Here is an 11380-nt window from a genome sequence, read left to right on the forward strand (position 1 = left end):
TAGACCAATAAGACGAATTAGACGAATTAGACCTATAAGACATTTTGTATTAGAGCGTGTTAAGCCATGTTAGGCCATGTTAGACGGTATTGGCCTTATTGGGCCTATTAGACCTATTAGAGACCCCTATCCGTCGAGAAAGAGAGACACGAGACGGGGTACTAACGGGTGCTACGGGGCCTACGGTGAGGGGGGCCTACGGGTCTCTTTGAGTAAGGTACTCTGCAGTCCTAGACAGGCAGTACATTAGTTGTACGGGTATATAGGGCAGTAATCGCGGTATTTGCGAGTACTCGTTGTCTTAACAGCTGTTCGAGTACAGGAGAGAGTACAGGAGAGTACAGTAGCTCCCGTTTTACCGGCCTGTGCTTTCTCTCCTGGTTCTACAGTAACAAAGAGTAACAAAGAGTAACGATGGCGAGATGCGAGATGCGAGATGCGAGATAAAGACCTGCGTGTAAAGTACGGGCCGTACGGAAACGTATGTACAGTACACGTCGCCCACAGTAGTAGCGCATCTCTCAAGGTCAACATCAGCAGCTTACGGAGTATACTGTAGCACCGTATATAGCACCTCACCACTCTACGTAATACACCAGGTATACTACATATTACTACAGTATCTAGACTGTACTAGAACGCATAGTTAGTACACGTAGTTAGGATAACTAACCTCGATAGTCGAGTCGAGTCGAGTCGAGTTGAGGAGAGTAGAGTAGAGAAAGTAAAGGGGAGAAGAGCAGGAGGTTCACCTAGTTCAGTTACTACGTACGGAGTAGGTAGTTACTTCGTACATTCCGAGGACATGTAAGGAGTTAGATCGGACGGTTGGGAGTGGACACTATTGATGTCTAGCCAGTCCTATAGCCAGATAGCCAGTCACCACAGCCAGTCCCCACAGCCAGTCCCATCGCCAGTACCAGAGTTAGAGTAAAGGTGAGTGGGGTAAGCTCATGGCAGGCACGGGCGGTACGGCGGGTAGCAGGTCCCAGAAAGGGCGACCGCAAAAACTGGGGGAGAGGAAGAACTCCAATACAACAAACGGGAGAAGCACACACACCAACCACGCACCCCAACCACACACACCACACAAACCACAGACAGCCCAGGCACGTTACCTCCATTTGCTCTAGTGCCAATATACGCGCTGAACCCCCCATCTCCAACGGCAACCCATAGCGACCAATTCGGTAGTTTGCGCCGATGCTCTGGATTCTACACTGTACGGCGTGTGGTGGTAGGTATACGCTCCAATGCGACAACGGGCACCGCGCCCACCACGCCGACAATGTCATGTACACGCAATGCTTTATATTCTATTCTCGTATGCCGTATAAACTATGCTCTATCTATTGTGCACTTAATAACAAAATCGGACGAATTGCTCTCTCTTCCGTCTATCCTCAGCTACGACTACAGCTTTCATTCGGTCCTGTCTCTGTGATTGGCTCCTTTTGCTCCATACTTTTGGGCCTGTGTCCGTGATTTTTGGCGGGGTGCGATGGTCGCCCAACTCTCTCTACGCATGGTGGGGAGACAGAGATAAGATAGCCTGATACGAACAATTTTCTGCCAGTTGGACTTTCAAGGTCAACCAAATATGTATACCTTGGATGCCACTGATTCTTTTGCCATTGAGCAACCATCTGGCACATATGTCTACGACATAGTGCCCGTTGCTGGTGGCATCGTCTCCATCTCCTCTGACGACACAGTGCGCCTCTTCGATCCATCAAATCTTCAACAAGGGCCGGTGTACAGCGTACCGAAAGTTAATTATGAGGTCACATGCCTCGAGGCTCTTGATCACCAAGGCTCCATTGTGTGCACTGCAGGTAGAGATGGCAAGGTAACGATTCTGGACTTGCGACAGCAGTCGCGAGTAGCTCAAATAGGGACCAGTAAGACCTGTGTGATTTCTTTCAATAATTCCATCTGGCAACCTTGAACAGGAGATCCATGAACCCAGTTTCATACCCTGCTTTCCAGATACTGAACCCGGCATATTTTCTGCGTTGTACACCCTTTAGTCCATTAGAGGATGGGAGATCACCGATGACCTCCAATGCTACTTTCCACATAGCCATTACTGACAAGACCACCAGGACACAACGCCCCCATATTGTCTCTCGCAACATGCAAAGATGCATATGCAGTTGCAGCGGGCACGGAACTTACCAATGGCCAAGCAGAGGTTATTATATGGTATGTACACGTCATATGATAGATATATTCATGGCTTTTTACTTATTGGTCAAAGGGACACCCGAAGCCTCAATGCCCCAAGGCTTCAATACACAGAGAGCCATAATGATGATGTTACAGAGGTATGCTTCGATCCGCGTGCTTCCAAAACACCCAACCTTTGCTTGTGGCTAACTACGATGACTGGCAGCTTCAATACCATCCCACCGAGACGTCTATCCTATTGTCAGGGTCAACGGATGGGCTTGTTAACCTATACAACACGACGGTGCTTGAGGAAGAAGATGCTCTTCACCAAACACTAAACCATGGCTCGTCCATCCACAAGGCAGGATTTCTCAATAACCTTGACATATTCGCATTGTCGCATGATGAGAAATTTGCCATATATCCCATGATAACAAACACAGAAGCCAGTGTTGAAGAGCCGCCATCAACTCAGTTTGGCGATTTACGAGAAAGCCTTGGATGTGAATATGTGGCAAGTGTCTTTGGTAGACCCAATGGAGGTGTTGTTGGAATTGGGAGTCACAGGTAAGCAATAGACTGCGGGCATCGTTTCCACTGATTTAGCTGCCGGTTCTTGGAACATGCGGCGTATACTTTCCAAATGCTGACCAGTCAATATAGCCAGTCGAATTTTAGCCTTGTGCAGCTTAAGAATAGTCCTCCTTGGGCGATCTCGACTGAGTCACCTGTTACGTTATCTGGTGGCCATGGTGGGGAGGTCGTTCGCTCATTCTGCTTCTTAGACGAGGTTTGTCATACTTTCCAGCTGCTTAATACATTAATTAACGGTGCATAGTTTCGCATGATCATAACTGGTGGCGAGGACGGGCAGATAAAGGCATGGAGGTTCGATGGGTAGCTAAATTATCACCTCGAATTTTCCATTCTCAATTATCCCGTGTTAAGTGAATTTTTAACTAAGAATTGTTCATAGTTTGTAACAGTCCACAAAAAGGGCCCTGTATTACAATATTACATTCCTCTTGATTGTATATTTCGAGTAGGTTGAGTTGTGTGGTTTGGATGGTAAAGGTCGTAGTTGTGTTGTGAGGCTGGTCCTACCGGATAAATGTTAACCCAATTGCGGCTTATAGATGATGACAGCTTGGACTTGGAACAGATCGTGTGCTGCTGCAGTTCGGCAGAATGCTTCATTATCGCCACGAACATATAAGTTGTTGGCATGACACAACTGAATCTACATGCTGTGATGCATTTTGAGTCGTTCAGTACTGCGGGATGACCTCGTTGGTGAATGATTAGAAGCTACATCAGGGAGCTTGCAACATGAAGGGATACTGCCAACGGCGCATGCCGTTCATCATATGTACGTCGTAATTGCCCAGCAGCAACACCAGCCACTCACTGACAAGATGCAGTACTTCTACAGGTATTATATGTTACAGCTCATGTTCAACCGGCAAACGTCCATGCCGAAACCAATGACCTCAGTTCGAACAGCGATTCGCCTCCAGCTGCTCATTCAGCCCCCCAAAACGAACACGGCGAGCATGGCACAGAGTACTATCAAGGTGCGATTTCTTCAATTACTTTGATAATATTTATTAACCACAGAGTTCGTAGGTCTCGTCGGGGAAGCATTGTCCTTCTTGGAACCACTGGAGAAAGGGAACAGCCGATATGCTTCTCTCAAGACATCTCGATTTCCTAGTACCGCCCTTTACTACGTTGCCGAATTAATATCACAACTATACGTCGGCGCGCCTCCAACTGATCAGGGGACATCCGATCAAGAGGCTAAAGGGAAGGATGGCGGGCAGACCCTGACTGGTCCCCTGTCAGATGGCGTGGCTTTACTCCGCGAGTCCGCGAAGTACAACAATTCCGATGCCATATATCTTCTGGCGCAGATGAGCTTCTACGGCAATTTCTCTTATCCGAAGAACCTCACAGAATCATTCCAGAGGTATTCACAGCTTGCGACTCTCTCGGGCAATAGCTCAGCACAACATATGATCGGATTTATGTACGCAACTGGCGTTGGTGGAGTTGTACAACGGGATCCAGCCAAAGCCTTACTGCATCATACATTTGCGGCTCAGGCCGGTCATAGTAAATCAGAAATGACGGTTGCATTTCGCTATCAAAATGGAATCGGAACTTCACGTAATTGCGATGAAGCGGTTACTTATTATAAGAAAGTGGCTGACAAGGCAATTGCCTGGTATCGATCCGATGAACCAGGGGGGAAGACTTGGGTCTCAGACTCCTACAGCCTTGCAGATGATGATGGAGGAGTCTATGGCGAAGGTGCGAGCGCGTCCAGTGCAGGCATGAACTCGCAGCGTGGGGATGGAGGACTGGGTGCCCATGCAGCGTTAGACGATGTCCTCGAGTATCTCGATTTGATGTCTGGAAAGGGCGACTTCAAAGCTACATTCAGTTTGGGTCGCATACACTATAATGGCCAGAAGGGTCTCAACCGCGACGTGAAGGCGGCACGAAAATATTTCCAGGCTGTCGTCGGGCAATATTGGAAACGAGACGGGACTAAAGTGGATACTACGGATAAGCCTGATATCGAGAAGTTTGCTTGCAACGCCGCTGGCTATCTCGGCCGGATGTATATGAGGGGGGAGGGCGTCGATATAAACTATGATAAGGCACTACACTGGTTCCGGCGAGGAATCACTGGAGGGGACGCAGGGTCAGCAAACGGTTTAGGCTTGATGTATCTTCATGGCCTGAAGGTTTCCAAGGATGCACCTAAGGCCGCGGATTTATTTAGAGCGGCTGCTGACCAGGATTACGCCCCAGCTCAAGTTAACCTTGGCAAGTTGCACTTGGATCAGGGACGGACTGAGGATGTTCAAATTGCCAGAAGCTACTTTGAACTAGCAGCGAGATATGGTAATATCGAAGCTTACTACTACCTCGCCGAAATTGCGAACTTTGGCATAGGCCGGGATCGCTCTTGCGGCCTCGCAGCCGCCTACTACAAGACCGTTTGTGAAAAGGCAGAGCCGTTACTTTCTTCATTTGCCGAAGCAAACGAAGCTTACGCAAATGGCGATCGAGAATTGGCTCTTCTTGACTATATGATGACGGCAGAACAAGGCTATGAGAGAGGCCAGGCGAATGTGGCATATCTCCTCGACCAGGAAAATTCCATTCTGAAACTGTCAACCCTCTCCCCAATTTCCAAGCCGAGATCAATGCTGCTTGAAAACCCAGGCCTGGCTTTGGTCTACTGGACCCGGTCTGCAAAACAAAATAACATTGACTCCATGGTCAAGATGGGCGACTATTACCTTAATGGCATTGGCTCCGAGCCTGACATGGAGAAAGCCGCTGCATGTTACACTGCGGCTTCCGAATTTCATCAAAGTGCTCAAGCTCTCTACAATCTAGGGTGGATGCACGAGAATGGCATCGGATTGATACAGGACTTTCATCTCGCAAAACGATTCTACGATGAAGCACTGGAAACAAATGATGAAGCATACTTTCCAGTTACGCTCAGCTTATTGAAGCTTCGTTTGAGAAGTGCATGGAACACGTTGACTCACGGAAGGATCAACTCGATACGATATGAACCTGGTAAGTTCCAATACTTTTATTTATTTATTTGATGCTTACAACCATTAGCGCCCTCTAAACAGTGGTCCTTTTCTGAATGGATTAACAATTTCATGGAAGATGACCGCCTCCAATACATGGATTATGAAGAAGACGATCTACTTCATCGCGATGATCCAACATATGGGGCTGATGATGGGATGTATGATGATGTCATTGAGGATGGTATAGTCGAGAGTTTCATTATAATCGCGTTGGCAGGTGCACTTGTTTGGCTTATATACTATCGGCAACAGCGACAGCTGGCTCATAGGCAGAATGACCAAGGGAATCAACCTGTTGGCGGACAGCAAGCACAACCAGACCAGGGCGTGTTCCCTAGAAACGGTGATCCTGCATTTGCACAGTGGGCCGCAGGAGGAGTAGGCCACTGAGGATGGTTGAGAAAGAAGAGCTCTAGTTGTTTGATTATTGAAGCTCTATTCTGCATCCTGCAATTGGTGGATGGCTTCACAATTACTGTATTCCATATTAAATAAAGAAGTTATTATGTATGTGGTAAAAAATGACTGTGAGGTGAAGCGAGTGATTATGGCGGGAGTTCGCTCGCGCACCTCACCGTGTTTGTTTCAATCCCTCCGTAAAAAAATGTCCTCCACAAAGTAAACCTGTGGACACTCCCCAGTAATTATCGCCATGTCTGCGCAAGACGCAAAGCGACGCCGCGCAGACTCTACTGCAGCTGCGTTATCAAGACCGTTTCGATCTCCGTTTCGAGGCACAGCAGGAAAGCCAAACAGAGATTCTCAGGACCAGCCCAGTGACCTTGGCAGAACACAACTTGACCAAACAGCCTCTCCACGGAAGGTCTCCCATACCCCAAGAGCACGGAATTCTCCATCGTTCCCATCCAAGAGGCAACAAGGCGTCAATCTTTCATCAAGGCCCTCAGACACCTCAGACACCCAATTGGAAATTGCGGCACTTGTGAAGGCCCAGCGCCAACTAAAGAACAAACTACACAGCTTGGCAGAAGAACTACACCTATGTGAGCAAGCACACAAAATCGAGCGTGGTTCACCGGGTGCCGGGTCGGGTAGTGGGGAAGTGGATGGCGAGCTTCTGCGCCTGATAGAACGATGGAAATCAGCCAGCCGTCAAGCAGCAGATGAGCTCTTTGGCAGTGCCAAGGACAAGATAAACAGGTATGTGATGAGCTCCAAATGCCAAGCTCATAACTCAAGTCATGAATGGAGTTGGTAATGATTTGTTATAGAATGGGAGGTCCACAGGCTTGGAAAGAGATGCAAGAAAAACAGCAGGAGTTTCGAAATGAGTTTAATGCCGGGTTTGAGCAAGACTCCCGTGGTGAAATGGATGACAACGATGGAAGGAGCGACACAGATACAGGAGCCAACATCGAGTTGGAGACGCATAATGAGAGGGAGGCACGTGGGGGAAATGATGATGCTGAGGATTTGAATGACAAGGTAAGTCTGAATGATGGGGATAGTGACGAATATGGGTAACAGTTTGCTTTTAGGAGTTTACGATGTCGATGATGCTGAGGTCGCTGAATGTTGAGCTCGAGGTGATCGGCTACAGCAAAGAACATCAGATGTGGATAGATTAACAATGCCAAACGCGGGAATAGTCAGCTCTCAATAGCCATGAGCTTCTACCATAGTTACCAATAGCACATATGTGCCATACTTTCCAGCCTAACAAAGATAAAGAATATGGGGTGTAAAGCTCTCGCGTTGAATTGCATGGTCTATGTAAGCATTATATAAATAAGAGAATTCCGTGCCGCAGAGCTGATTCGTATAAAAGATAATCTATTGGTATCATGCACTCCGTCAATAGGAGAAATTCATGCAGCGGAGCAAGTTAATAAAGTACAGCCCACTCTCGGGTCACGCAACGTACAGCCCGTAGTATCACATTCTGAAAGCACCCAATCGTACTGTAACAGCAATAAACATCCCTACGCCGTCATTCCCAGGCTTTCTCTGATGAGGGCATATTGTTGGAGTTCTTGGTTTGTTGGCCTGGCCTCCGGGCCCCTGTAACGTATCGGATCTTGGTCTTTGCAGCGGCGAAGGGAGAATCGATACATAGCAGTGCTCGCGTCTAGAATGGTATATTCCACGACAGTGTAGAGTCCATCATATCGTATTCCCTTCGTCGGTGCGAATTTGGAGTTCTTATTTTCTGCTCGGAGGACTCGAAGAGGCTGTTCTGATTCGTAGGATTCCAACAAAAGCTTGGTGTTCTTCGTCGGAATCGAATTTTCGCTTTGCGTGCCACAGTATTCAATAGCCTAGAGTATGGATATTAGTATTTGGTATCAGGTATAGCTCCTGTGGGAATTAAAGGTATGCATGACCCGTAAAGGAACCGAACATAGAATTTAACTCCCAAAAGAACTGAAGATAAGTATAACTCTCAAAAGAACCGCAGATAAGTATAACTCCCAAAGAACTGAAGATAGGTATAACCCCTACAGGGATTAAAGATGGATATGACTCATATAGGAATTGAAGAACTAATAGATGGGGAAACATACCATTTCTTTGTCTTCGTCCGCATAGCCGCCTTGCGCCACAACCACCGAGTAGGTTCCTTTTCCCACCTGCCCATGAATGCCAGCTTCCTGCTCACCATGAGCACCATCCCTGAGAGCACAGATGCGGTTTGGCCACCATTGGCCATTGACAAGACAGTTTTCTCCAACTACATTTGCTGACTTCTTCATGGTATATTTCTTATCAAGCTTGTGTGAGGTACGCTTCATACCACTTTCCAGCCGACCTTTTTCAGTTGTTATACCCCGTAGGAGGTGAGAATCCAAATCTCCTACAATCCAGCGAAGATATAATGCCTTTGCGTCCGCACGCAGGTCAAAAGGAAAGTCGACGCCATCTTGGTTAGCAAATATCCGAGGTAATCCGTCATCCTCCAAGATCCTCGACTTCTTGATTATTATACCGCTAACGCATTGAAAAAACTCCATTTCGTGAAGTTTCGTACGGATCTCTGCAGTTATTTTCTTCCGCTCACCATCGTCTCTAGCAGCAACAGAGTTTTGACACAGTGTACGAAGATATGCCACCAATTGCAAGTCTCCACGAGAGTATTTCTCCCTCATGTCTATTTTTTCATACCACTCGGAAGACCGGATACGTGTGTCGACCGTCTGCTTGTTTGTATATGAAGCAATTGCCTTCTTCCTAGGAGCCTTTCGGCCGGGGCCATATCTTACATCATCCTTGGAATCAGGCGGGGCGGAGAGTGTGCCTAGCACGTCCAGGCTGGTTGAAGACTCGGTAATTTTGACGTTCAATACAGCGTCCTCTGAACCAGGCGAGGCGGAGAGTCTGCCCAGTACGCTCGTACTGGCTGGGGACTCGGAAACCTTGTCGTTCAACGAACCTGTCGCGTTGTTAACTTGGAATCCTTGGTCAGCCATTGGGCATTATTCATTTACCAGTAATTTTCCTCCTTTTCGCGGGCTTTAAACCCGAGAATGTGGATTTTATCTGCCGCAACGAGTCCTGCGTTGGCTCAACAGCTTGGGTTTGGCTATACTCTTTCTTCACGGCGGCGGCGACTGCATCTTCAGCCGCAATGAGGGCCATACGACGCTCTCGTGCCTCGGTCCGATTCTTTTCTAGGAGTTCCAAGACACCCATGATGCCGGGATGAGCAGATGGTAGGCCGGTTTACTACATGTACCAGCAAGTCGTCTGGATTAGATATTCACTGTTGGCGTCGAAGTGAGGCTGCTGAAAAGGATTGTAGCTGAGACGCCAGGTCAATTCAGGAGACTATGGGGTAATATGCTGGTTGTCAAATAGCGAGCAGCAATTTCATCACTTTGCAATTCAATCTCTCGAACGATAGCTTGAGTCGATGAGCTGAGAATGGAAGGAAGCATAGGTAGTTTGTTTGCTATGTTCGCCATCACGTGAGTTCGTTCGAGGTTTACAATGAAGTGCACACATCAACACCAATGGCTGGCACCATTGCCAATTCACGTTCCGACATACTACTGCATTACTTAGCACAAACAAGGGTTACATTATAATGCATTTATTGCCAGAGGTATTGTTCGTAGTTTCAAGTGAAAACATAGAAACGCGAGGACATCTCTTGACGTGACATATGAGTTGAACATCACTTTCATAACCACATATGAGTTGGACATCACTGTCATTATATACGACCGAAGTACTTTCAAATGTTTCATTGTCCCATCGTGGATCGAGCCTCGAGATCTGTATTTAACGCGAAAGCTAGAATGACAACTGGTTTGCATTGAAAGACCATCTCAATATATCCCGATCCAGCCCTCCTTCCGGTATTGCTCCTTTAGTAGAAAGTGGATGGTCGCTTGCTGGTGAACAGCTTGGTGCCAGCTGCCTTGGAAACGCGGTGAGGAAGAGGGAATTTGAGGTTCTTGGTGAGAAGTTGCTTGATGTAAGGGCGCTTGACGTCGTCGGTCTTCTCAAGCTCAATGACCTTGAGAATCTACACAAATTTCGTAAGCATGACTGGGCAAATCTTAGTTACAAGCAGAGACTTACGTGAATGGAGCGGAAACGAGATCTGTGCCTCGCGGCCATATCCTGGTAGAGAGCCTCAACAGCATCTGTTCTCGACATCTCACGGTACTCCTTGTACATGTTGTGGGTACCGGAACGAGAATCGTAACGGATCCAGATACCGAAGTTCTTGACCTTGAGAGGGCGCTTCTCGTGGATCTACAATTTCGGGTTAATCATATGGAATATCTCATGCAAATAAGTTGAACATACCACGTTCAAGCTGACGATCTCACCGTTGGCCTTCTTGACCTTGCGGAGCTTCATCAAGAAGTACCAGAAGCGGGACTTGGCGACCACAGTGTTAGGCGCAAATATGCGCATGCGGTACAGCTTTGGCGCTGGGTTTGCCTCGGTGGGCAGATGGCGGCCGATGACCTGGTATTCTGTGAGGCGACCTGTATTGAAATCTAGTTAGCCTGGTACTTTGGCTGAGCAACGTTGTTGGCAACTCGGTGGCATCGACAACTCCATTCTTGACATGGCGATTCGCGCTGTTCCTAGAAAACACAGGCCAACCCGTGAACTCTCACGTATTGGGCGCTGCGAACGTCGACAGTCGTCCACGAGTAGACGTAGATTCTGCTTCCAAATCCGCAAGTAATTTCGCAACAATATCCAGTGGGCATCCAACAATTCCTAGGATCTTTTCATAGAACTCTCATTCATGTCTGGCCTTTGATTCCCGCTCTTGTTGCTCAAATTGTGCGCCATGTCAAGAATTTGTCGTCGAGTTGTTGTTGGTCCGATGGTGTCCTAGGTAGTGGAATTGAGAAATAAAAATCGTTGCTTACCCATCTGTAAGTCTGTCAGCGCAAATTCTTTGATTATCGACTCTGGATATGCCTGGAAACTGACCTTGAAGTGCTGGCCGAGATTGTTGTCGTTATGTGGGTTGTTCGGAAATCCTCGAAAAGGTTTGTGGGAAGATTAAGCGAATATTCCCCACGTGATGTGCACAACACAAGCGAAACAAGCTACAAGCGACAGGCGCGAAATTAGCCGCAAGAAGCGGCAGC

At 47.6% G+C, this 11380-nt stretch overlaps 5 protein-coding genes across 5 annotated transcripts; 3 read left to right on the forward strand and 2 right to left on the reverse strand.

Annotated features, from left to right (window-relative positions):
- Nucleotides 1-1535: 1535 nt before the first annotated feature.
- VE01_09861 (uncharacterized protein) lies at nucleotides 1536-3301 on the forward strand. Its single transcript, XM_018279268.2, has 6 exons — nucleotides 1536-1901; nucleotides 2106-2205; nucleotides 2261-2327; nucleotides 2396-2739; nucleotides 2836-2962; nucleotides 3011-3301. The coding sequence occupies exons 1-6, from the start codon at nucleotides 1601-1603 to the stop codon at nucleotides 3071-3073; spliced, it is 1002 nt and encodes a 333-aa protein (XP_018125676.1). The 5' UTR covers nucleotides 1536-1600; the 3' UTR covers nucleotides 3074-3301.
- Nucleotides 3302-3350: 49 nt separating this feature from the next.
- On the forward strand, nucleotides 3351-6340 carry HRD3 (ERAD-associated protein). The gene is made up of 4 exons (XM_018279269.2): nucleotides 3351-3541; nucleotides 3594-3746; nucleotides 3799-5775; nucleotides 5824-6340. Exons 1-4 carry the CDS (start codon nucleotides 3502-3504, stop codon nucleotides 6186-6188), a joined length of 2535 nt encoding a protein of 844 aa, XP_018125653.1. The 5' UTR covers nucleotides 3351-3501; the 3' UTR covers nucleotides 6189-6340.
- Nucleotides 6341-6397: 57 nt separating this feature from the next.
- Nucleotides 6398-7669, forward strand: VE01_09863 (uncharacterized protein). Its single transcript, XM_018279270.2, has 4 exons — nucleotides 6398-6959; nucleotides 7031-7244; nucleotides 7298-7532; nucleotides 7588-7669. Exons 1-3 carry the CDS (start codon nucleotides 6451-6453, stop codon nucleotides 7385-7387), a joined length of 813 nt encoding a protein of 270 aa, XP_018125677.1. The 5' UTR covers nucleotides 6398-6450; the 3' UTR covers nucleotides 7388-7532; nucleotides 7588-7669.
- VE01_09864 (uncharacterized protein) lies at nucleotides 7494-9710 on the reverse strand. The gene is made up of 3 exons (XM_018279271.2): nucleotides 9245-9710; nucleotides 8324-9189; nucleotides 7494-8077 (listed from the first exon to the last, which is right to left on the reverse strand). Exons 1-3 carry the CDS (start codon nucleotides 9447-9449, stop codon nucleotides 7742-7744), a joined length of 1407 nt encoding a protein of 468 aa, XP_018125649.1. The 5' UTR covers nucleotides 9450-9710; the 3' UTR covers nucleotides 7494-7741.
- A 277-nt stretch (nucleotides 9711-9987) lies between these two features.
- RPL20 (60S ribosomal protein L18A) lies at nucleotides 9988-11300 on the reverse strand. The gene is made up of 5 exons (XM_059464105.1): nucleotides 11220-11300; nucleotides 11156-11159; nucleotides 10575-10759; nucleotides 10344-10520; nucleotides 9988-10287 (listed from the first exon to the last, which is right to left on the reverse strand). Exons 2-5 carry the CDS (start codon nucleotides 11157-11159, stop codon nucleotides 10129-10131), a joined length of 525 nt encoding a protein of 174 aa, XP_059319267.1. The 5' UTR covers nucleotides 11220-11300; the 3' UTR covers nucleotides 9988-10128.
- Between the last annotated feature and the right edge of the window lie 80 nt (nucleotides 11301-11380).

Source organism: Pseudogymnoascus verrucosus (genome assembly GCF_001662655.1).
Source record: "Pseudogymnoascus verrucosus strain UAMH 10579 unplaced genomic scaffold scaffold_72, whole genome shotgun sequence".
Taxonomy (NCBI): domain Eukaryota; kingdom Fungi; phylum Ascomycota; class Leotiomycetes; order Thelebolales; family Thelebolaceae; genus Pseudogymnoascus; species Pseudogymnoascus verrucosus.